This window comes from Epargyreus clarus, unplaced genomic scaffold (genome assembly GCF_041222505.1).
Source record: "Epargyreus clarus isolate Ecla_fem2 unplaced genomic scaffold, WU_Ecla_fem_2.2 ptg000034l, whole genome shotgun sequence".
In the NCBI taxonomy this organism is placed as follows: domain Eukaryota; kingdom Metazoa; phylum Arthropoda; class Insecta; order Lepidoptera; family Hesperiidae; genus Epargyreus; species Epargyreus clarus.
This window is the reverse complement of record NW_027332239.1, coordinates 6,479,190-6,505,659: the sequence shown is the minus strand read 5'-3', so window position 1 is coordinate 6,505,659 and position 26,470 is coordinate 6,479,190. Positions and strand designations below refer to the sequence as shown.

Here is a 26,470-nt window from a genome sequence, read left to right as displayed (position 1 = left end):
TGGACTGTATGCTCGTCTGCTACTACTATATTATAAAAAAGAAGTATTCTACCCGCCATTCAAAACAGAATATATTCATATACAAACACCACAATACACGAAGGAATAGCATTGTTGCAATCAACTATCCTACTACCACCTGTAAGGGCCCTACATCAAAGAGCACAACAAACATATAGTTTTAACAGGATTTCTCGAATCCAAATCATTTAAAAAACGGTTGGAGTGTTCCATTAATACATTTCAATTTTAATGCTTTACGTAGATGATTTCATTGAACTCGTTAAATTTTAATACTTAAAGTTTTATCTTTCAAAGCTTCGAAAAGGGGAATCAAAGGGCAAACAGTTATTACCAGCACAGTGCAAAATTAGCCATTCGTGAAACAACATCGACTTCAAAAGCGCCCCCGTACACATCTCTTCTCTAATCAGGCGGTGTTTGAACAAAAAAGTAAAAAACAACCCTTAGATTCGATTGAAGGAACTGTCACACGGCCGGATGCAAAGGGGATCTCACTAAGTTATTGATTATATCGGAATAAGTCGCTCGGGGGGTCTAACCCCACACACCCCGACACCCCACATGGAGGTTTAGGATATATCGGCCGCATTATTTTACATATATGAGACATAGTTGCACTGAAGAGATTTCCAAGTGTGAAGACGGATTTTTATTTATCTCCGCGAAGAATGCGATAATGGTTTTGTATATTTGATGTAAATTCTGCTAAAAGAAACAGATCTTTTTGGAACTGTCATATAATCATAACGAATGATTCGCGCATAAATAATTAAAATACAACTACTAAAAGCTCCTACTTTAGATTTGATCGTCACATTTTTTTTTATCTTAACCTGTTTAAGTAAGCATAAATTATTAAATGGTCCTAATGACGTAACATGCTAATTTTCTATTTAATTACACCTACAACTAAAAACTCAACACTAATACCCACATAAAGAACTGAGGCACAACGTAAAAGGTGCATAAACAGAGACAATGATTATTACAAAAGAAAATCCTTCCACATTTTATTCAAATTACGTAACCTTAATAAGAAAACAAAGAGTTATCAATTGTTAGAAACGGGTCGCGGGTGTAGATCGCGAGATGAGGACATATGAGGGGGCGGGTCTCGGGAGGCAACCCTTCACGCGTTCACGCCAAATCCTTAACGCGCGATTTAAAAAAGAAAACTAACGCGGGGCGGGGGCGATTGAGAATTGAGATGGAAATGCCGATTGTCCCGATCGACGCGAACGGATCGCTTGCCACCGATAACTCCGCTTATACTCGTAACGATGGGGAGAGAATTTTAATGTGCCACCATTTTGGCGCAATGCTCAAATTTTACGACCGCTAAGTCATTATGAGGGAAATTATTGGCACTCTGATTGCTTTGGCTGTGATAAAAATTCTCAAGTCGGCAATAAGGTGGAACTAATTCCGAGCTGGATCGCAGCCCCGCTCACCTAATGGAATTACGGATAGCCCCTTGCCCACCCCATTTCATAATATATTCTTGCCCCGTCATAAGAAATATTCATAAACTGGTAAAACTTTTCGTCAGATTATATTTCGGTGTATGAATAAAATCAATTTACAATACGTAATAGGAGCCTAAATAAGATGAGGGCGGCGGGTAAGAAAACTATTACGGAGATCAAAATTTTACGTAAAAAACGTATACTGGAGGTTTAGCAAATAAGATTAGTATTTTAAGATTATCCTATTTCTGAATTCTTATGGTAGAACTGTCAGCAACTTGGTTGCGCAATCACATCTGCCACCGTAATTTCAACATTCAGCAACGCCTATGCCAATATATTAATTAGAATGACGTAAAAAAACTTACATAATACACATACATTAGCAGAGCTTTTTGTAATTTAACCAGATATCAGACCAATTTCTGCGTCACTTCGATGTTAACCCCTATGTTTAAAAGGTATGGTAAAGCAGACAGCAATATGAGATCATTAAATTTACTTCTCAAGAGCATCGATGAACATAAAGTAAGTATGTAAATATCATGTTTACATTTTTCAATTATAAAACCAGTAGACGAGCACGCTTGTAGTTTTAGATTGTAGACCATCGTTGCCCATGGACACCTGTAATCTACCCCACATTAACATCCTACCTAAGATCGGTTAGAGAAGCGTTGCTAACCTTGAGGACTAAGTATGTCACCCTTACTACACCATTCAAACCAGAAAACAGCAGCGCATAACACTACTGTTATAAGGGAGAAATAAATATGGAGTCGAATCACATAGGACTACCAGGTAGTAGTCCATTTTATAGGTACAAAATCACATTTCCATGTCTTACAAAAGCATCATAAAACACCAACGAAGATTACATTTTAATCCGTCGCTACTCCAGAGCTTATTATAATACAAAATAGTCGCCTGGCACCGGCACAAGATATATTACTATTCAACTTACTTAAAACGCAAAGTCCATCAAAACTTTTGAACAAAGCTTAAAAGTTAAAAGAAAATATCCGAGTCAGGTGGAGTTTCGAATAGACAAAGTTTCCCCCCTCCAGTGGAGGTGATTAATGAGACCTACTGTTTATTCAGAGCGCTCTCGATGAGGATTAGGGGATCAGCATTAGCTCCAACAATAATGTACTTACGGCTAAGTGTTGTAAACGACTTTGTCATGTTGACATATCTTTGTATCTCCGCTGACTAAACATCATATGAAACAAACGTGTGTGTGATATTTAATTAATCTTAGCCCATTTTTGACTACCACAAATTCAGACGTAGCGGCGCATCTGTGGCCGACCTCAGGTAGGAATATCTAATCCTATCTGGAGTTAAATACAGATGTCCATAGGCGGCAGTAGCCAATTACCATCAGGTGGACTGCATGCTCGTCTGCTACTCTTATATTATTAAAAAAAGGCAAAAAAAATGGCTAAGGCTACTTAACTCAATGGCGTAATTGATATTATCTCAGTAACTATTTATGTTATACTTAAATTAAAAAAAAAGATATTAAGCCGAGGGTTAGAAACTTGACTACAGCTACGGACGAAGTAGAATTTCAAACTTACAAACTATCAATTTTATACAGAACCCTAAAATTGTCGTAGAAATTGCAACTCATCACTATCGTGGCATCTAAAGACCCTACAGTCCGGTGGGGCTAGTTGTGCATTTGTACAACTACACAAATTGAGCACCCCGTATTTATCTGCGGCCTGCGACCCCTTCGCTGTATTTATCTTCAACCCCTTACTGCTCGACATTGAATTGACTTTGTAGCGTTTTGTTCGATATCGCCAAAATGCCCATGGCGGTAGCGTCCGCAGATAATTTTGTTTTGGTCAATTCTGTAAGTATGGACCGCATCAAGACAGAATCGGCTAAAAATCTTTGAAAAATAACTTGTAAATAGTACTCACAAAATATAAACGTACCGAAGTACCAAAAAAATATATCAAATTTTCATTCATACTTATATGCTAAGAATATTTTGCAATGTTGTTTAAAAAATATTAAATACACTTTAGCTTAATTCAAAAATTAGTAGAGGTACAACATGCAGCGGCCACTTCAAGTTGTTAAGTGACCATTGCACCTCATTAAGTAAATGATTTTAGGTAGATAAGGTTGCTTTAGAGATAAGATTGCTACTGTATTCTATCCTACAAGCTTTTTTTTTGTTTTTTTTTTTTGTTCACGAGGGGGAAACCTTCAAAAGGTACCCGATGCCGTGGGAGCGACACAGGATTATGTGGGACTCTTACCGCACTAAAACGCCCCGGTGGCCGTCCTCGGCGCTGCGTAGAGGACTCCGGGATCTCCAAAGGAACGCAACCGGAGTCCTCTTAGCGCGTTGCTCCGTCAGGCTCCGCCTAGGTGAGCTTAACGCTCGCCGCACCGTCTGATGCGTACGATATGTGTGTACGATACGTGGTATGCGACCACACATACCGCCACCCTTCCCGGGGCCTTTGGCCGGGCGATTCCAACTCCCACTCCGACTCCCACGACCCCAGAAGTCCCCTTTTAGTCCCCTCTTACGACAGGCAGGGATACCGTAGCCCTATTCTTGTCCCAGAACTACAGGGATAATCCTACAGGCTAACACTTGCAATTACTGAAGGCGTGAACATTTTCCACCACGCTGCCCCAATGCAGATTGGTGCAGGAAGTAGTAAGTGCACGGGTAAGTGTCGGTGTTCTCAATACACCCCCAGAATGAATGTTAACAATTACATTTAATTTCAATTTCAATGATGATAACCGACCCGACGTCTTACGTGCCCTCGAACACAAGAGCAAGCATATTTAGCCAAAAGCAGGCAGTCGGTTATTTATATTTGTAGATCAATCACGCCAAATACGCGCATTGCCCCATTTTACGTATCCACAAACTGTGACGCAGTATTAGTACAATGAAATATTTGACGGTAATTTCCAACTCTTTGTTTTCACTGTACTGTAACCCCCGAGTTCTCTCACCTTTAAAGCAGCCGTCAAAATCGCAATATCGATTATTAACATCGAAGTGATTTAAATACCAAGTGAAGCATATTGACAGTGCCTAATGGTATTCAGCGCCTATTGGTATTCTCATCAGTTCAAGCCCAAAGGTCGGTTGAAAGGGTGTCAGCGGAACTGCGCGAGAAGTTAACTGCATAATTTGGACAGTCATTTGCACCGCCAAATGCCAAACGCTTTTTGAGTCGACGACCATTTTATGTTAATAGTAGGTACAGTGGTGCCTTTGCTATTGTCAAAGTGCAAAGATTAATCCAGTTCATTACAAGACGTTAAAAACAATCATAAAATTTCTGAATAAATTAAAAAATATAAATGGGTAATTTTGAATTGCCGCTGCTTCTTCTCAGTTAAGAATTGAATAAAACATTTTCCTTTTTGGTTTTTGAAGAAAACGGATTTTTTAAATTACATTCCCATAAAAATAGCAGACCAGTAGAACCTTCGCAGCCAAATATAAAAAATATAAAAGTAATTTTAAATACATTACAACAGTTACAGCAAGTTTACTTTTCAACAACAGTGCTGTTCCGAATAGGACGTTTTACCGCGTTTAAAAATGAATTTAATGTAAATTAGCAATATTTTCCAAGACATTATGACGTCCTTAAAACAAGTCTTAACTCATAAAGCACGATCAAAAAATTTAACCCATTGTTTAAACGGTCTACACCGACCAGGAACAAGACAGACCAAACAACAATACACAAATGGAACACCGCCGACAAGTCGTAGGATCTAAACGGGCCTTGTATGGATTTATGGCCATAATTCTGCGTGCAAAAGAAAACGGCGAGGTGTTATCGAGGCGGTATTGACACTTTAATGCTATTGTTTGATTTAGAGGGCTCATTACGGACGCAAGAAGTATAGCCCTCGTGAGCTGGGTGGTGCGAAACGACCTCCTAACGTTTAAGTTCCACGATTACTCTATTCATAAATTTCTCTACAATCAATCAAGTAACAGTTATACGTAACAGTATGTAAAGCCACAATTAAATGTATTTGTAGTGACGTGCACCTTTAAAACGAGCGATACAAATTGTTTTGAAATAAAGATTTATGTACAAACGGATATAATAGAACTATTCTATAAACCAAGAAATACATATCATAAGATAATTCTTATCAACACAATACTATACCAAAGCTTAATACGATATTGCCTTCAATTGATTTTCAATACAGGACTTTAGACTTAACTCTTAACTTAATCTCCTGCTCCCCAAATACACCATACGTTTTGCCATTAGTTGTAATTTATAAACTAAAACTTTTAAATTTTATAAATGAACTAGTAACTTTAACGTAACTTGCAATATATCCTCGAGCTTCAATGTGCAACAGTTACAAAATACTTAGTTGCTAATTGGCGAGACCTGAGTACCTAACCGATGGAGATACGAGCCGACGAGCTCCTCGTAATAACAACAGCAAATTTTACGCTCCGGGACAATACGATATAAAATTATCTGTTAGATCCAATAATCGCACGGAACAGCCGGGACTTAATGCCGGCCAATCATTAGCTACGAGGGATAACGGAGCCTTCGGCCACTCCAGCCCATTAACGTTGGTACGCGATGCCCCGTGACCAAACGTCAATGCAACCTCCGTATGCGATCTGGCACCCCGAGGCGGAGATGCAACCCCAGACAAAGGAATGACTTCATTGTAACCTCAAACAATTCCAGACATCGCCAGCTTTTATTGCGCTTCCTCGAATTTGCATTCCGGCGTTTGTTCCTGCAGTCGTAGCCTAATGGCTTAAAACTCAGGTTTTCAATAGAAGGGTACAGAGTTATACTTCCAAGGAAGCACCTCTGATTTTTCAAAATTATGTGCGTATTGGAACTTAAATATGAAAGTTTGAAAAATATAGGAAAACATCCCGACTAAACCTTCACTCCTGAGAGCTTTAAAAAAAATATCGGGGGTATCTATATAACCAAACCGTTCTTGGTCAGCGCGGTGGACTATGACCTAAACTTTTTTTTCTGGAGAGACCATGCCCAGCAGTGGGACAATAATGAGTTAACGACGTTCGTTCTGAGTAATCGCTCCGGTATACCAATACTGATTTAAGCTCAGCGATAAGCATACGCTTTCTAGGTCGCTCAATTACGAAACGAACACGCATGTAATGAACTTAATGAGCGGGACGGGATCGATATTAAGTGCGAGCACTTATAAGTACTGGTAATTATTTTATCGGGATCGAGTAAGGAGGACGAGAGCTCGCGGCCGCACTATCATTAGCACGGGAAAGCGATCAGTTATTTACGCGGCCGGCCGAACGGAGCCGTGTTGGTTTACGGCGCAACCCCCGAAGGAGATGCATTCCACCATTCCACCGGCTCACGAACTCACGACTGCACAACAATAATTACCCGTGGGTGTACGCCATTATACTTCGCGAGCGATTATTATCAATCGTTGCGCGGCTAGCGAACGGTCACCGCTTAGAACCCGATGTAATGAGACTAAATTATCGTAATGTTATAACGAGAGATGCAAAGAAGATTATTATTCGATAATTATACAGGATAAATCATAATCTCGCATGCGGGGCGTTTCGTCCTTTTCTATTGAAGGGCGTGGGTATCGGCGTCTCTGTCACACATGCCTGCGGCCGGCGAGAGATTTGTCGCTGCGTGAGGTGCGCGTGCGCAGGTATTGTTCGTCGCCTGCGCCGCCGGCGGTCAATACTTCACCCCAACTCTTGCTCGGATCTTGCTAATTTTCCATCATTGCGGTCTCGTCGAACTTTATAGACCTTTAGGTTTCGAAATTGAGGTGTCAGTGCATCATATTTATAGCCTGTAACGTAACCATAGCGGTCTAGGGAACAAAGCAACAACGTTTATAAAATCGCTAATCATCGCCCGAGGATAACCGTAACATTATCACCTTTCACAACTGCGGCAATCTCTTCTGTGTGTTAAATTTGAATCGTTTATAGACATTATCTTGGCGTATAAGAAACTAAATGCTTCAATTAAAAAGTCAATAATACGAAAACAAAACATAGTACATTCTACAATTATTTCTGTAGAGTATATTATTAGCTATATTTAGTTTCTCCACAAACTATCAAATTTATCCAATCAGTCAGTCATGTTCTCTTAAGGCATTTGCCTTAGTTGTAAACCACTATTGGTATCCAAATATACAATATACAAAACGTTTATACGTATGTTATCAAGAGTATCAATCATCAATCATTTATTTCAATATACATATACATCCATTGAATTATATCCGACCGGACGTATCGACGTACAATATACTGAGTGTAATTGTGGTTGAACGGACAATATATGTATGTTTGCATAACATACTCAGAAAGTAGCTCCATATCATACCTTTGAAACCTGTGAATTAAATCGTTAGGTTTCGAAACATTCAAAAACCTAATTAATTTTCAAAACAATAACTATTGCATCTATTCACAAAAACAATTATTTTCAATCGTATCACTTAAATTCTTAAGGTACCTATGGTAAATAGTGTGTGAATTCCGTTCTCATTTACTACATAATTCAGGCTAGTGTAAGGCATTACACGATCCGTTACCATGGCAGCGAGTTGTTTGTTGCTATTACGGCCAGCTAGGACCAACAAAATCCATGCCTATTTACGTACTAGTACTTCCAAATGCCTTTAGGAGTTTGTAAATTGTTCGCTCGCGCGGTTCACGCTCCACTAGAGGCAGTACGAAGCATTAAAAAGTCCGGACAAAGACTAATTTCTACTAAAAAAATAACAAAAATATACTAGACTAGCTGACCCGGCAAGCTTTGTAACGCCTCAAAATGTATTTATGAAATATATTTCATATAAAATATAGCCTAAGTTACTCGTGGATAATGTAGTTTTCGAATGGTGAAAGAATTTTTAACATCGGTCCAATAGTTTTTGAGCCTATTCATTACAATCAAACAAACAAACAAAGTTTTCCTCTTTATAATATTAGTATAGATTAGTATAGATATAAGTAGGTCATCTTGATCTAGTTAACCATCAAAGTCAGAGACGTATTGACGATCCCTCGCGTGTTGCAAATGTCTAAGGGCGATAGTGTCTTCTTACAATTAGCCTTCTCACTAAAAATATTAAAGACATCCATAACGTTTCCAAAGAGGGATACAAAAAGGTCGTCCCTTTTAATGATTTTTCTCGCTCTATGCTAAGGAGGGTCGAAAATAAATAAACTGAAATTCAGCGAATAAAGAATCTCCTGTTGTTTAAGATTTCTTTTTATATTTATTATTTATTGACCATATTGAAAATGTGGTACAAAAAGCGGACTTAATGCTAAATAGCATATCTTTTTGCCTATGTTGCGAGGTACTGTTAAGAGGCTACCTTCAACATACAGGAGGTAGTTCAACCAAGGAGACATGTCCTAAAAATTCCGATCGCATGGTGCCCGCACGCTCCACTCATTACCGGCGTCAGTAATGTGTTCCGTCATCGAGATTAACTCTCGTCTAATGGAGCCAACTCTTATTTATTTCCACGGCGTCACTATTACAATTGTACCTAATTGAGGTTTGCCCGCTTTTAGTAAAATGGCCAATTTCCTTCTAATGCTGTTTGCTCGGTTAGTGTTGTTAAGTGACATAAAATTGTTGTCTTTGTGCTCTTTGTTGTTTTCTTTTTGTTGTTAAAGTTAATAATTGGTTGTAATCTGTAGAAATTGTAGAATAATTCGAGGTTCGATTAGAAGCATCATCTTACGTTCTGTCTTATAATGCAAACAGACGCGTCCAATCCGAATAGGTAGATACGATCACCTATCAACCATCAAGAATATGGTAACATGCTTAATCCTTTAAATTTTTATATTTATGATTTATTCGTATAAAACTTATTAAGTAAGTTAATGTTATAATGTTGGTTTACTTTATTGATGGAAGATACATAACAGACCGACAACCAACATAGCTACATAGTAGATACCTAATTATGTGAGATTGGTTTACATATAGGAATTATTGGTTTTAGATAAGAACTAAAAGCAAGTTGCTGGATTACTACTGGTGCTACTGGTACTTTCACACCAAAAACCGCGTTAAAACAACTAAGAATAGATAACACGAAAATAAATCTTCAAACGCTATCGGCACCCTAATCTCTCGATCTAGTTAGGTCACAAAACAATACCGTGAGAGTTAGAGAGCAGCCTTTCTTTGTTCTAGCGATAGCTCATCCTATTGAAGTGGACGATTAGCGGATAGATCGCGGAAACCTAATTGGTGGGTCCGAGCGATCGATCGGAGGGGGGTGCGCCGGCGCAGCGCCGCGAGCGACCCGCTGTCTCTCGAGACAGGGCTGATTTAGTACAAGTTTTTAAGTTTTAGAAGTAGTAAGCTACATGATGTCCATCTGGTAAGGTGTATTTGGTCACTGTATCGTTATGACAAGTCATATGGGATATAAGATGGAACGTCTTTACGATACACTAAGAATTCAAACAGATTCCTAATACAAGGTGATAGTGTTTGACGTGACGTGGTTGTTCTACTTCATGGAAACAATCTATCCATATCAATACGTGTCCAAGAACTCTAATTAAGACCCATCCATTCCATATTTGGAATTCGTTTGTGTCGTCTTATTTGGTTCGACTACACGCTCCGCTTATTACGTATTTCAATCGTATAAAAATAACTTTGATTACCATCGATATACCCATTTTCCAGATAAAACAAAAGGTTCAGTTGATACATTTATGAAAATTCTTCAAAATATAAACTAAGCAAAAATAGCTAAGCAATGATAATTAAAATACTGAAGTCATTGATTTGAAGTATTTAATTTGATATGAAATATGTTCATACATTGATATAGCAGTTAGATTTTTTGTGCACAACTATGTTTGGATAACATTTATTGCAAGGTTACTGGTTAAATGTAAGAAAGCTCGACAGCCATAATTTATTTGCAGTTAGTAAAAGCGATTCAAGTAATCATTCATTACATCTTTGTAAGTGTGCGCACTTCAAAGCGAATGTTCAATACTTTTATGCGTTTATTCTATTCATATTTTATATAGCCATAGCATATTAATAAAATATATCCGTTCACAAATAATAGCTTATAGATATAGTACTTACATATGTGTGGAGAATTTAAGCTGTCGATACCACAAATTAGATGACACATTTAGGTATGCAGGTTACCCACATTTCACTACACTATGTAATTTTTACATTAAGAACTTTTCTACATACAAAACTGACAATATTCTACATCGAAACAAAACACACACAAATCACGTTTACACACACTTCGTACTTATATTAATTAAAATAATTACTAGAAATATCAATTAGAGCAACCCCGCACGCCTGCCCCATACACGGTTAACAACCAAACTGCATAATGACCTACCCACATTTATTTCTATTATTCCGTGTGATACCAACATTTGTTTTATAACGTTAATAGGGAAATGTGGGTAGGAATAAAGTATGAAAATGATAACAATATGGAATTTTAGTATACAAATTGTGAAATAGGTTTCATAATACAATCCTATATATTTTTTTATTAATATAGGCATAGTAGACGAGCACGCAGCCCATCTGATGGTAATTGGCTACTGCCGCTCATGAACATCTGTAATCAAGCCCGGAGAGGATTAGATTCCTACCTGAGGTCGGACACAGATTTGCCGCTACCTCTGAGGACTAAGCTGGAATGCCTCGGAAAAGTATGCTTCCCATAACTCACCCTTCAAACCACAACAAAGCAGCACTTAACATTTTAATTAGGTAAAAATAGGTGTAGCAGTGGTGCCCCGAAGTCGAACCATTAAGAATTCTACCACTTTCATATCTATATTACTTATATGTGACTTATTATCATGTTCAGTATTAGAGGACGAAAATATTGATAGTTACACACTATACCAACTGTATTTTAATAAATAAATATTTATATTATAGAAAATAAACAGTTTTATGTCAGTTATAGATGTGTTCCACTCCAAAGAACAATGTTTAACCCTCTTAAAGCATAAATCCGCTTGATGTTAGCAATCAAGTGCTATATTTGTGCTGCATTTAAACAAGTAATCAACTACTCGACAGCCCTGTAGAAGCATAACAAAGCAAAAATAGCTGAGATAATGAAGCATAGCGCAAGCGCGATATACTTCGTATGCAGTGTTGCCAGCCCTTCCGAACTATAAAGCAATAAATCGTCCTTAAAAACAGTATATTTAAAAAAAAATATTAATTAACTTATGTAGGTACATGAAGGAAGGTAAAAAAGGTCGCAGGAGGCAAATAATCTCTAAAATGCGTACTGGTCAGCGAAAAACGTTAGATAATACAAAAAACATTATTATACTGAATAGTATATGCCACAATAAAACAGTAAAAGGGATTAAAACAGAAAACAGGGTTAGCGTGAGAAAACGTTAACGATTTAATAATTATTTTCCTAATTTTAGCTACCATAAATCGAAATTTGACAATGTCTCGTATGAAGAAATTGTCACGTCAAATTGGTAAGCAAAACATTGGGTAGACAGATTTTTAATAACGGGGATAAATCTACTGTTAAAACAGTAGTGTTGGCAACACAGTTCGTACGCTCGCCCGCGGCAACACAACTCGTTATTTGCACCTTTCAACAAACTTCCTTTAGTTCCGCACACGAGAGGATTCTGATGATTATATTGTAGATATAAAGTTATAATTACACACCAATTCCAAGATGATTGTAGTTTCAGATTCAAATCCGCGTGGATTTAATTGAGTTGGTATCAAGGTATGTGTTACAATGTAGTAGTACCTACCAAAGTATGAGTCAGACTCGCGCTTAGCAGATTTTTAATATTTGTTATGGATGTAGTATGAACTATAATCATATCAACTTGAAATTTGTAATACTGTTTTAATGACAGAAAAGACACAAAAAGGTATTTTTATTGTATAGGAATTACCTATATTTTTTTCCAATATTCATCATGGTATCCCAAAAAAGTTGTCTAATAATTACAGCTGATTACGTCATAGAATTCAGAAGTTAAATTCCACCATAAGAAACATGCAAAGTTCGGTATAAACGTAGATAATAATTACGTTAATATGAAACAATTATAAAATGATACACAAATATCAAAACTAAGGTTATTAAGGTTTCCTAAAATCTGTCCAGTAGGAAGATATAGTTCGCGCCAAACTGCTAGTCCGCTCTGAAGTTGTTGCGAGCAGGTGTAGTCAAACAATTTGCTATGGCGACGCGATTCATTTCTATATTCAGAGCGGGCTAGCAGTTTTACGCGGACTATACCTTTACTTGCACGGCACGGCACGATATTGTTGCCGTGTCGTGCCGTGCCGTATAACTACTGTGTTAAAGGGATCGTAAACGTCCTTCGTAGGTAGTTACCCAAATAAACAAAACGATAACCAGCTGTATCATTAATAATTGATAGAAATTAATGCCAATTGTCATAGCACACGACTCAATTACGTGTCGTGCTAATAATGACATTTCAATTGACAATCAGACCAATTCAAATTTCATATGCTCCGAATTGCCTTTAATTATGCAAATCAATAGTTATTAGTACCTGCGTAATATACATATCACGTGCATATGCGTTGGTATATCAATAAACCTGAATCAATCGGGAAAATTTGAAACGAAATATAAAATATTTTGGTTACGCATGAAAGAAATTCTGAAAAAAGTCCAAGCAAATAATTCTTAAAGGCTTTTAAGGAAGTCAAATAATAAACTCGAGAATAATAACGCTTACCTACCTTACCTATACCTACCTACATATAGGTTAAGGTTAAATTACCCATTTAGAAAAAGTTCAAATCAAAGTCAACATTCTCCATCCAAAATAATGGTAGGTCAAAATTGAGATGAATGAGTGATGCAGTCCTTTTATTTCCTTTAACGGGATCATTCGTTTTAAGCATATAATGTTTTAGAATCGATATGCACTAATTGCAATGAAAACCCCTCGTCGACGGAGGATCAAATTACAGAGCTAACTACGTTTCGGATCTCTCGAGGAATTCATAAATATCTCTTAACGTGTTTAACCCCAAATCACTGTAAATTATTATTGGAAGTTTACATTATTAAAATAATGAAAATGATCGCTCCGGGCCGCCATGCGTGCTTGGTTGCGAACATAAAAACCACTTGAGGCGATTAAAAATAAACAATAATTGGGCCGGCCATTCACGCATGAAGCCTCATTAAAACAATTAAATCTTGATTGAACAGAAATTATAGCTGTCGATTCTTAAACATAATGCGATGGTGCCTTCGCCGGAATCTGCTCCGAAAAAAGATTAACGTTGATTTTAATAAGAAACAATTATTTACGTATGTGTGTCTTCATCCCACGCTCAAGTAGTCGGCTAATTTCAGGCCGCTTATATGTAATTATCAAAAATTACAGATGACGTTTTTTGATGATCATTTCAGTTTTTTGTGGCCGTCCGCCGGGAAGGATTAAGAGCATACCTAATTACCAGCCATGATAGTCTACGACGCGAACTAAAATAAAACTAACAAGCAAGCGAATAAAAACATATCAAGTTCCTATAATTCCTACTATATAATACTAAAATTAGCTGTTTTTATGAACTAAGTAAGTGGTTCTTACTATATGTTACTAAAACTTACTTTATTTTTTGTAAGTGTAATAGTGAGCATGCAACCCACCTGGTGGTAATTGGTCATTGCCGCTTATGGGCGAGTAATCAACCCCAGATGGGATTGGAGTTCTAACTCAGTTCACAGGTGCGTTATTACTCCTAAGTACTCAGTTAAAAGAATAACGTCCCCGCATAGTTAAAGAAATCTCAATAATAATTCCGATTTATATATAAACATGCCTTAAACTTAATGTTCCAAAATAAATTCCCAAAAAAGACACTGAACTTAATAAGCAGTAGGTACCAAAGTAGTTATAAAGGTTTAATTCAATATACCAAAACCAATGATGTCATGTGGATTTTTCTAGTCATATGGCTATTTCATTTATTTTAAAAATTACCTTGTAGTGCATCAATGTAATTAGTTCCGTGATTTTATTTATTATAAATGTATAAATAATTAATGATCAATAGATCTTAGACATACAGAGAAACCGCAAAATTGCAGCCACGATACAATATAACAGTATAATAATTAAATCCCTCTTTAATTACCGCGATTATAATTTATGAGTGAAGTAATTGCTTTGATAATAATAGCGTATAGTAGAATGATTTATAATCATTGTGAAATAATAACTGACGGTACACAATAAAATCTTCCATCGTACTTAAACATGTATAAAGACATCACGAAATCCAGAGTTAAATGATAACTATCATTATTTCAAACCTCACTCAAATTACACCAAAGAATTCCCATAAGTATCATAGAACGGAAAACTGAATTCATAACCTGCACTTTTGTCATGGAGACCAAACCCGAAACCTTCTGCAAATAAGGAAAACCTTATCATTACACTTATACATATACACATATTATAACCAGTAATAGCCTACTGGTTAATAGGTAGTTCCTAATCATTACACTTAAACACATACGCATATTATAAGCTGTTACCTACTGGTTAAGAAACTCGGCCTCCCATTCGTGGTCTGAAGTTAAAATCCCAGGCGCCTCTGATTTTTCAAAGTTATGTACGTATTACAAATTCATTATCACTTACTTAAACGGTGAAGGAAAATGGGTTGACACAGACGACGAATCTTCCAAATAAGTGATTACAGGTGACTAATATGTAATATCTTATGTTTACAAGCGTCTATCATTGTTTAAAGGTGGTAGAGTCCTTTATGATTTGAATACAGAGACATTATCGCTACACCTATTTTTGCGTAACAATAGTGTCAAACACTCCTATGTTTTAGTTTGAAAAATATAGTAAGTAAGGAGAGATACTTATATGAGACATTACAGCTTTTTACCGTCTTCAGCAAGGACTTTAGTCTTCTTTTTGGTTCATTATAGATGTCTACAAGCGTCACTTAGAATCGGGCAGACTGCATGCTCGTTTACCATTTCAAAGTAATAAAAAATAACCAGATGTGTACTCCAAATCTGAGGCAGCAATCCCACATAAAGACGGCCGGGGCTCCTGCAGAAGCAACATCATTACGATCTCCATACATATTTACGTCTTATGATATTTTTAATTCAATTTTCCCCGCGAACTTCGGAACCTACTCCGTTGAGTGTTGAAAGCTATCCAATTTGCGTAATACTGCCAAAATATCTCATTTCTACGCTCACTGCTAACAGTTTACAGAAAAACGTCGTAAGGAAAATACACGAAAAACAGAATTGAACGCAATCAAACAACATATAAGGTTGAAATGTCCATACAAATAATTGCAGATCCAACGTTTGTAAACTAAGCCCGAATGGAGTTTTGGCAATTCCATAATGCGAAAGTGGTCTGTTCAAGCTTTTGACTCTATGAAAAAAAACACGATACTCGGAAAACGATAGAAAAAAGAGAACATTTATATTTTTCATAGAGTTGTTATTTATGGTTCGATAAATTTGCGTAAAGGCGATATTTAGAGCGTCGGCACTCTGCCGATTAGTACGGTAATGGGGCTGTGTGCGGCGGGCTTTACGGGAATTACGGCTTTGCGGCTCTGTGACCGCTAACCCTTTCAGCTTTGAGGCTATCAAAATTATTTCAGAGGACTTAATACAAGTCGAGTTGATATCGCTGTAACGAACCACTTTCGAAATGCAGATTTTTAGGGTTGTTACTTGTTAACGTTTGAAGCAGTTTTCAGGTGCGCTGTGTATGTTGGTAATATGTAGGTAAGTTGTAGATTCAAATTATATTATGTATTCTACTTGTATACATAATCATTTTACGTCAATTAGTTTCTTAAGTAGTAATACACTGTCTCACACCGCACGTAATCCTATCTGGGACTTACTATACGAGTAAATGTTTATAGGCAGCATTTGTTAGATACTTACGAGTACCTTTGGGTGGAATACATGTCGATATCTTATATGAACTACTACTATGATGTCTACCAACTCGCACTTGGCCAGGCTATGGCCAAATCCTTCTCATTCTGCGAGGAGACCCGTACCCAGCAGTGGAACAGTAATGGGTTGATGATGATGATCCTACATTAACATTTTTTAAATCTGCAATGTGTACATCAGCCAAGTTACTTTTGTCAATTTTTATCTATCGGTTTTTGTTAATCACGCACATAATATTCCCAAAAAAAATACCCAAAACATTCCCAAACATTCCCAAAACATATGCCTAACTTACAAGAACTATAAGACACCGACATTAAACCAAACGCTTAAAACACTAATGACATTATAGGGTTAAGCGGTATCACCTAATTCAATAACGATCTACCTTCCCCCAGCCCAGGCGTAGGGTATTCCTAACACGCACACCACTAATAAACCGATGAATGAATTGCGCCCGCGATAAACAACGGTACGCACCTGCAATATTAATTTACTATAACGTCTTTATTTGTTATTGATGCCACATATTTTCATTATCACTTGCTGAGTGGTTAGTTGTCCTGTTCAATTATGTGGCGTTTTCTTAAGTTACATTAGGATTGATATAACATACTGTAGATATAATTCATCACCGTCAGTTATTCATTTTTGATGCATTCTGAAACAAGAATATCAATTATAAAAAAAAACGATTTTATTTATTTAAGCTAATTATGTAAATTATTACATCTGAAAATAATCACCAAAAATCATATTTATACGATTATCAACATGTTGCAATATATTGTAGTCTTATACACATATAAAACTGCTTTACATAAAATCACAAGTAAAAGCGTTTAAAAAACAAAGCGATCCAATAATGAAGTTATACGAGCGATAAATCAGGATTTTTAGTCTCCGCACGGAGGTTCAGTGCTGCACCACCATATGTCGGCAACAGTTAATTCCGAAGGCTCTCACTATGAAAGATGACCCCTTTATTACTTATTAAGGAGCCCGCCTCGCCCCTGCACGACGTTATTTATGTCGTCTAATAATAATTTGTATTAAATCACGGACGCTTCCTGCTGGACAAACAGGATTTGTTAGCTTTTGTTGTTGACGGGCCTCCGCGGAAAACGTTCAGACGAAATGAGGGGATGACGTCGTAAAAACATTCACTCGATTTGTCTTTTCAGTTTCCCGATTCTAGCAGCCCTGACTGCCACTGACACTTAGATCTAGTACTAGAATGTAGGTTTACTTTCTAGATTGTGTTACGTGTGTGACACGAAGGCCCTCGGATTGAAGTAAGAGATGCATTCATGTGATATCGGTGAATGTCTCCTCAAATGTTAGATTCGGTTAGTTAGGTACCTCTAATTTAGTTTAACAAATGTTGATCCAAAATCTAATAAAAATAGAAATGAAATAATAAAGTACGACGAAATATTAGCTAAATTGTACCTATTAGCAACTTAGTTGCAAGTGTCTCTAAAAAAATTGAAATAACTCGTATTTATTTTAGGTTCCTTTATGGAGGTTGTATGGGAACTTAGAGCTGTTGGTTTCTTGAACAACTGATACAACCATCGTGTAGGATACTGTTACGTTCTTCTAAAGAACATTTTTACTAACAATGTGTGACCACAAATGGTCTTATTTAGTAAATACGAGTCGTAAATGGTTAATACGACTTAAATTAAATTTTACTTGATTTTGTAAATTATTTGAAATATCTGTGAATTACTGTGCTTGTGCTATCAAAACTAAAATAGAAAAGTTAGAAACGAATTTGTTAAACTTGTAAATCGTATTACAAACTTCATGTTCTAAATTCACTTGCTAACCTTCGTGTTTCATTAAATTGCAGTCTGATGGCGGAATGAAAAAATTCAATTCTGTCAGTTTTTTAAAGGTTTTTCTTGCTATCATAGAACTGAAACACGTTTTGATACCTGATACTTTATACTGTAATTTAATTCAAGTTTGGTCCAATTGTGTGTCATTTTAACTTAGTTTGTGGCAAACATAGATTAGTATAGATATCTCACCGCCTTGTAATTGAAGGAAGTCACAAATGGCAAAATGGCTGATCACACAAACAATGAGCCACAAATGACAAATAGTCAGTCATTTTCCCATTACGTATCCGACTGTCATGGTGTAATTTACGCGGAACAATGCCGACATGTGCAGTAAAGTTGTGCAAAAACAACACGAAATCTAAGAAAAAGTGCGGAGAAATGTCGTTTCATTCGTAAATGCTCTAAAAACTATATTTTTTTTTTAATAATTTTCAAACACGAAAATAGCTGACAGTGACAATTTCAAGTCTCAAAACTGATTACATTTTCTTATTAGGAGTGAGTAATCTTTACTAATCTATGGTGGCAATACAAAATATTGTGAAATCTTACCGAGAGTAATTTTGTTCATATATTTATGTGTTAGAACAAAAAAGTGCAGTGTCAGGGGACGCCACCTTAAAAATATAATTATTTAGAAATTAGCATACAATAACTCATTATTCTTATATTAGGGTAAAGTTTAATAAATATAAAGTGCCTTATGTTCCATTCGATACTTTATATAGACAAAACATAAAAAAAATATTCCCTACATAATGATCAAAGAAATAATAGAACTTTTCACTACAATTAGGCTTAAATAAAAGGTTCTACCCATAATTACCATTGTGTTGAATTGTCATTGTAGTCCATAAACATCTGCCACTAAATATTGAGAAAAGTCCTAACCGAAGTTGACAGATACTTAATTGAGTCAAACTGGAACGTTTCATGAACTTTAAGTCAGAAATAGATAATGCCGCCTGATGATGCCGCATCACGTTAATTGCAAAGAGTTGTAGATAATAAATTTATATATTTAAAAATATGTTTTATATTCTTTTACACAAAGTATCAAGACTTCTGCAGCCGGCCTTGTGTCAAATGATCACACCTTCGAAATTTAACTGTCACAGCCAAAATTTGTTTGCAAATAACAGTCAGTCACATATGACGATTTCTCACCATGAAAATTTGAGGTATTTGTTTGATTTATCAGGAAATTAAAAAATGCAAGGTATTTGGTTTACGTATAGTTTTTTATGAAAAAATATATGCAGTTGTTTTGTAACTAACTGTACTTTACTGTACTGTAACTTTAAATTGATTTCCTTCAAATGGCCCAGTATAGTACCAACGACTTTTATACTTTATACATGCTTAGACGAAAAAAGTTATCCCAAATTCAAGATTAATGTTTAAGATAACAAAGCAATGTAGTAATAAAGTTTATTAAACACCCTGCTATCCGGAGGTGGTAAAAGAAAAAAAACAATCCATAATGTAACCGGTCAACGAACGGTAAGTTTCAAGACGTGACGCGCGGAGGTGTAAATCTCATGCCCTTATCTGTTCCCAATTCGCAAACCTTTAGGGTTGTCACACGATCATTTTTGACAATAAAATTGGTTCAGTCAAATTCGAGTATTTTAGAACGAGGAATCATGTTAAAATCGTTAGAACTAAACTACGACGAGATATTAAGTCATATTCAGCCTAAATTATTATATGAAGTAGCGGAGAAATAAGCTTTACATTCGCGTACTTTTGAATAAATTCCTTGTTAAAAACAAAGTTTAATGGCTACGCCGTAAATAAAGTCTCTATAATGTAGAAGGGCTTTTGTACAGAACGGATCGTATGAACGATAATTATAACTATTTTCATTATTTGTTAAATAATCTAATTATATATTAGTTGAACTACTGGCATATTCGAAAGAGGAAGACAGTACAGGGTACTTATGTAATCACTCATCGTTTATTCAAACAAATTCAAAACAATAATTACAATTGTGACTCTACATTATCCATACTTGATTAGGAATCTTTGCTGCGGCAAAAATGTTATTTATCATTTTAATATTTTTATACTTTTTAAAATAGCAATGACAGCAGCCCTACAGGGTACAAGCTGAAGACACTGCGGGCGACAAGATTTGCATTTAGAGCACCAACACGGAGTAATTATTAGCGCTTTAATTATTCGGGCGGTCAACACTCAATGTGGCGTGAGGTATGGCTCGCAATTTGTACAATCTAAATGCGTTGAGGAAATATGAGCTGAGATTGGCGCTTTCCAGCTTAATGTTCGACGCTCATGACTTGTTTGTGGAACAATACTGTACTTGGGACCGTGTAGAGTACAGGACACTAAGAAATATATGATACCTACCTATAGTAGGTATTTCCTGGTAGGCAGAAAAGTAAGAGCTCTTGGTCATTTTATAGAAAAGGATTGACGACCTGCTTAATTCTCGAAGCTCATTACTTATTTGTGGAATACTACAGTTATCCTGGATAGGGTTGGATACAATGCGAAGCATTTGGTACCTACAGTAGGCATACCTTAAGCAGAAAAATAAGTGAAATTTTTGATTACTTTATGAGCCGATATTGGCACCTTCCTGCTTACTTTTTCCTGCTTAAGTATCCTGGGTACGGTACAGGATATAACGAGTACTCATTCCCCATAGTCCTTCCTCGAGTAGAAAAATACATGACATTTTTGATACCAGCTCTTCCTACGCAAATAAGTTGTGGTTGTAGAGACCTCAATACAGCTTCCTCCGAAAAATCTTACACAGCGTGTTACGCATCTTTTTTGACAAGCTTGAAATCGAATTAAATTATAGGTAATTAGATAAACTACTTAGTTACAAAAGTTAATAACTACCCGTATTAGTACTAGATAAGTAGGTATATTAAAAACCATAATAATTAAGCTTTGCAAAGTCAATAAAAGCAAAAATGTTGGCGATCTTAAAGAATAAAGCCTCACGCCGCCATCAGTCAGGTTGCTCAGTATAACTTTCAGCACATCGCCGCAAACGCCACGAAGCGTCAATTTCATTTTTTAATTATGGAACTGCCTAACGAACGCCTCTGAGCTTTACTTTTCCAACCTAAAACATCTTAAAACTCTTATATTATACTTTAAAACTCAACCTAATCGGACGGTAAGAGAATTGTAATTTACACACGATCGTAAGATACGATAAGATCTTTATACCGATACTAGTTTGCATCCAGAACTTCTTAACCTGTCCACAGCCGCTGAGCTTTAACTTCAGTAATGAGATATGACTTTAACTCATTATTTCTTGTAATTTGTACCCTCTCACAAGCTGTTTAAAATGCGCAACATGAGGAATTTACAACTTAAAATGATTCACTTTACAAGATTAACGAGGACTTAGACTATTTCTGTCCGTCCGGGCAGATTACAAATTGATTATTTGCATAACTTAAATGTTCATATATTAGCAAACTTACCACATCCTCGCTCGTTAGTTTATGATACTACAATATGAAGCGCTTATTGCTCTGTGGTACATGTGACTAGCAAATGATTCCTTAAATCTACCATTACCGTATGCGGACCGAATGAGTGACCAGATTTGACAAATTTTCATGAGTGCCTTTAAGCCTACTTGATTTTTGGTGGTGACTGTCGCCGAAGGACAGTCACTCTCAAATAAGACAAGAATACCCGAATCCCATCACAGGCACATTTCTATCTCTAAGAAATAAATTACAATGCCTATTGTTATCCGTACCGATACCGATCTGCCATGTACCAAATATCTTCCAAACCCAACTCATTAGCTTTCCATGAATTTCCGTGAATTACGAGTAATTCAATCGATTCCCGCTTAAAAATGTACCTTAATTTAAGAGGTTAATTAAGAAAGTTTCTCTTTAAACCCTTCAAGAGCGTTGAGCTAGAACACAGCCACAACTCTAGCATTCTTAAGTAATTGGAAATTGTCCATCTAATCGAATGGAACCTTTCGCCGAACACGACATTAAAGTTAGACAACTAGAATCACTGGGCACAGCATCGCCGTCTGTCATTACCGGCAATATCGGGTTCTTCTCGTTCAGATATTTAATTGGTTTGGTACGTTTTATGCTGTAAGTGTAAAAATTAAGCCTCTGGTGCAACTGATTCTGTTTAATTTGTACAAATACTGTAGTGGCTTTACAAGTTACATCTTATAGAACGTGAAGAATTGTTTAAGGAGAATACTATTAATGAAAATAAATGCATGTTTTACAACAAATATATAATTTTCTGAACACAAATAAATTAGTACAAGCTTAAAACCTAATTGCCACGTAAATTGGTCTCATACATTCAAGTCAATTACTTCGTTTTAACCTTCGATCACTAATAAGGACGTTTTAACGCTATTTTTGTGACAGCAAAAATATGCAACTTAGTTGCTAAATATTTGATTTACTTAAAATTACTTTGTTTTTTCCTCTTACTGCGAAGAGTAATGTGTTTCGAATGTATGTAAGTATATATGTCTCATTCTTTGACACGCGCTTCAGCCCAAACGGCTGGACGGATTTTACATTATGAGGTATCAGGAGGTGAGGTTTATAAGAAGGTTATTAAGATTTGCCATAGGCTATATTTTTAAGCAGTCTGGTTTTTGTTTATACCATAATTGCTGGTTTGACATTTTTAATTCAAACCCAGTTTCAGACGCGTGTGCAAGTAACCGAACAGGAACGACCCATGTTCGAACACACCGGCGTACGTAAATGAAAACTCGCCTCATCACGTTCCAAATTGAAATCCTTCGTTCCCGCACTGCAGCCACAGCCGTACGTACTTTTTCCCTTTGTTTTGTATTGCCGAGCCTCGATTATTCCAATTATATTTAATTCATTTCCATCCGATAGTAATGCTCAGTACTCCACCTATGAACTCCATATGAAATAGTATGACTGAACTCATAATCTTTGTCGGCGGATAAACACAACTGAAGCATTAGTTAGGTAATTTTACTAATGTCAAATGGGCTAGTTAGTACCTATGCTGGCCTGATTCTCACTCCAAATAGATAGCTTAGCAAGGGTAGCCACTAGAAGATTGGGCATTGCCTAGGAACTTCTTCGTAGACATTAACCAATTTACTACTATGGTCTGTGATTGAAACTTTTAATCTAAACTGAAAACAATGCTAATTTGGTAAACGGCTACAATTACAAATTTATTTGATCAAAAAATCCTGTTTAATCCCAAAAATCCAAAGGTATTTTAAAAGCACCTTGCTAGTATAAATTGATCTAGTATAGAATAAGCTTGTTCTCTGTAATGTCTGAGGGAGAAACATTTATGAATGTCGCCATTTTGTATTACAGTCCGTATTGAATCAAGTTGTGTGGATGTCCCTACTGGTATCTGGTATGATTTATAGAGGTTATCTTAATATTTGAATTGGTAAAAAACCACTTGAAAATATTTAGCACGCCAATTTTAGTGTGTAAGTCAAAGAAACAATGTATGGTTCGACAGACGTAATAATTACACATAATGACATTAATGACACTATTAAGTGGTCGCGCGGTCACTGTGCTCAATACGTACCAAAATATGTTCTGTCGATAACGAGCTGAATTATGGTTATAGTTGCTGGGCCAACATAAATTAACGCTAAGGAAAGCGGCCATTAACAGCAATAAATGTGGTTACGCAATACGACAGATGTCCGAGGGATTTTTATTAGAAACGTGATGACTGTATTCCGTGCCGAAATCAGTGACGATCCGGAATATTGCGGCCGCGGTACGTGATCGGGACGACACCTTCCGGCCGGTGTAAAAATTATTTTTGATAACTCCATACCCCCGCTGTAACGTGTAATTGCCCGTTTAGCGGTTTGTGCGCCGACGAAAAGATAATTTCTCGGTTTCTTCCCACCCTTTGTGACGGCTAAACCGATTTCCTGCCGCGCTACGTAAAAATTTAAACCGACCTAATCCCCTATCGAGCTTTTAATGACATTTTCTTGGAACACGCAGCCGCAAGAAAACAACCAACGTGAGGAGCGATGGTTAGCCGCAAATCATAGAAAGATTTGCTGCATTGATAAAAATAAACGACGCTCGAGATTACGAAATCAATATGAAATTGCATTTCCTAATGTCAATTGTTAGTTACGGAGTGCAATAAAGTTCCAATAATCATGATATGAAATAATTCCTGAGCGATGTGGTCGTGTTGTCTGGCTCTTTCCCGGCGGCGGAGGTAGGTATCTCCGTCTTTGTCTTAGCCGGAGGATCGCACGGGGTATGATGAACTCGGTAATGATCCAATCAGAAGTGAAGTGCATCAAGTCTCGCCGCTGTGAGAATGCGGTTGGGGGTGCAAAAACTACGGCACGGATTTAAATTAAACTGACCGCGCGGTTTTGTTTTAAAACACCTCGCTCGTATTGTTATAGCTCACTTATCGTTGGGTATAGGGATACCCGCTTTTAATTGGAATCGCACCTTTAAATGTTAATGCCATAAAATATTTCTAGTTATTAATAATACGGATATCTTATAACTTCACATTTGTTTAATTTAGGCTAGCTTATCATCGAATTAATGGCTATGGTGAGATTTTGGAAACTTTCCAAATGCCTAAATTGTATCTTAATTTTTAAGAATTTTGATTAATATAAAAAGACAAATGAAACGCAACATAAATTCTTAAAGAAAAATTACTCGAAAATTTGTAACACGCTCATTTATTGCCGGCATTGCACCAATAGGCTCTAAGTGTGCTTTTAAAACCATTTTTTGGAATTAAAAAATAAGTAATGGTCTCAAAACACTGGCTGTTACGTTTCTCCGATGGCTTGTAATTATTTTAAATGTCCCGCGTGCGCCGGCGCAGGCGCAAGCTCATCGCTCCGGGCGATCCGCGCGTGATCGAGAAACCATATTGAGCGTATAGAAACGAACTATTGCACTTATCCTTTTCCTTAATTACTTTTAGATGCAATAATTACTATACACAATCACACATAAGATTGCAATTATCAAAACATTTGCATGTAACATACATAAACAATGTTTGACCTAAATCAAACATTTTATCGAGTTATCAAAAATGTCGCGTTATCAACTCCAAATATTATCACGAATACGAACTCTTTATAACAACGGCGAGCCACGTGCAACGCAATCTGTTTTGCGACCAACTTCATACCAGTCCGTTACTTCACGAGCAACATTTTCCTTTTTAGTTTATTTTAACATCTTCCTTCTAAAATGTCCAATTCTCCAATAGCCCACTTGCAAAAACTGAAGATTCCGCCGGTCGACGAAGATGTAAGTTTATTTCATTCTATTTAAATTTTAAATACTGTTTTACTCAAGTCAAAGTTAGTTCTTAAGGTTAAAGTGCAAAGTCAAAACAATCTTGAAGTTATATGAATGTGACTCAACTCGTTATCGATACCGTGTGAAGTTATTTATGTAGTCATGAGTAGTGCCTACTGTATAGGTAATTATAATTACCATGAAAGAAATTCTAATCTCAATGAATAGATTGGAGTAGTGTATTTTCTGGCTTTAATTATTGATATTGAAAAAGAATAAGTAACTAAGTTACCTACACATTTTAAATATGAATAATTTTAGAACAGTTGAATACTAATGGATGCGTTGACCCACAAGCCTTGCGTGAATTATATAATTACTTATGCACGTGTTGTATATAACCTTGGTCACAGCGCTAAGTTTCAACTTTCGTCAATTACTAGATTTTTCTCTCTACTATTTTTTACCAGAAAAGAGCCTTTTTTGGCAGAAGTCAATCACCGCTACTACAAATAAAGTTGCGCTGCGGTGAGACAGTGAACGGTCGGTCACGGCCAAGGCCGAACCGGGATTCGGATCTCAAATACTGGGCCTTTTACAAATAAATCAACGAAATTGTTCACCTCTCACCAAACAATACACCGGGAAGTGTAGTGGAGTTAAATACAACATTCTTGTTAGTGCGCTCTCAAATAGCTCAAAATATCACAGACTATAAGATAACCGTTTATCGTAAAACAACTACCTACTTATTGAGGTTGCG

The 26,470-nt window shown here is 36.5% G+C and overlaps 2 protein-coding genes across 2 annotated transcripts in view; one reads left to right on the top strand and one right to left on the bottom strand.

Annotated features, from left to right (window-relative positions):
* LOC140756163 (sodium-coupled monocarboxylate transporter 2) overlaps positions 1–10,887 on the bottom strand; it is a 545,697-nt gene extending 534,810 nt beyond the window's left edge. Inside the window, exon 1 of the mRNA XM_073091600.1 lies at positions 10,649–10,887. Within this exon, the coding sequence (XP_072947701.1) occupies positions 10,649–10,697 (49 nt within the window). The 5' untranslated portion in view covers positions 10,698–10,887. The remainder of the gene's footprint in view (positions 1–10,648) is intronic.
* Positions 10,888–25,568: 14,681 nt separating this feature from the next.
* LOC140755745 (protein-L-histidine N-pros-methyltransferase) overlaps positions 25,569–26,470 on the top strand; it is a 79,603-nt gene continuing 78,701 nt past the window's right edge. Inside the window, exon 1 of the mRNA XM_073091057.1 lies at positions 25,569–25,716. Coding sequence (XP_072947158.1) covers positions 25,657–25,716 — 60 coding nt within the window. The 5' untranslated portion in view covers positions 25,569–25,656. The remainder of the gene's footprint in view (positions 25,717–26,470) is intronic.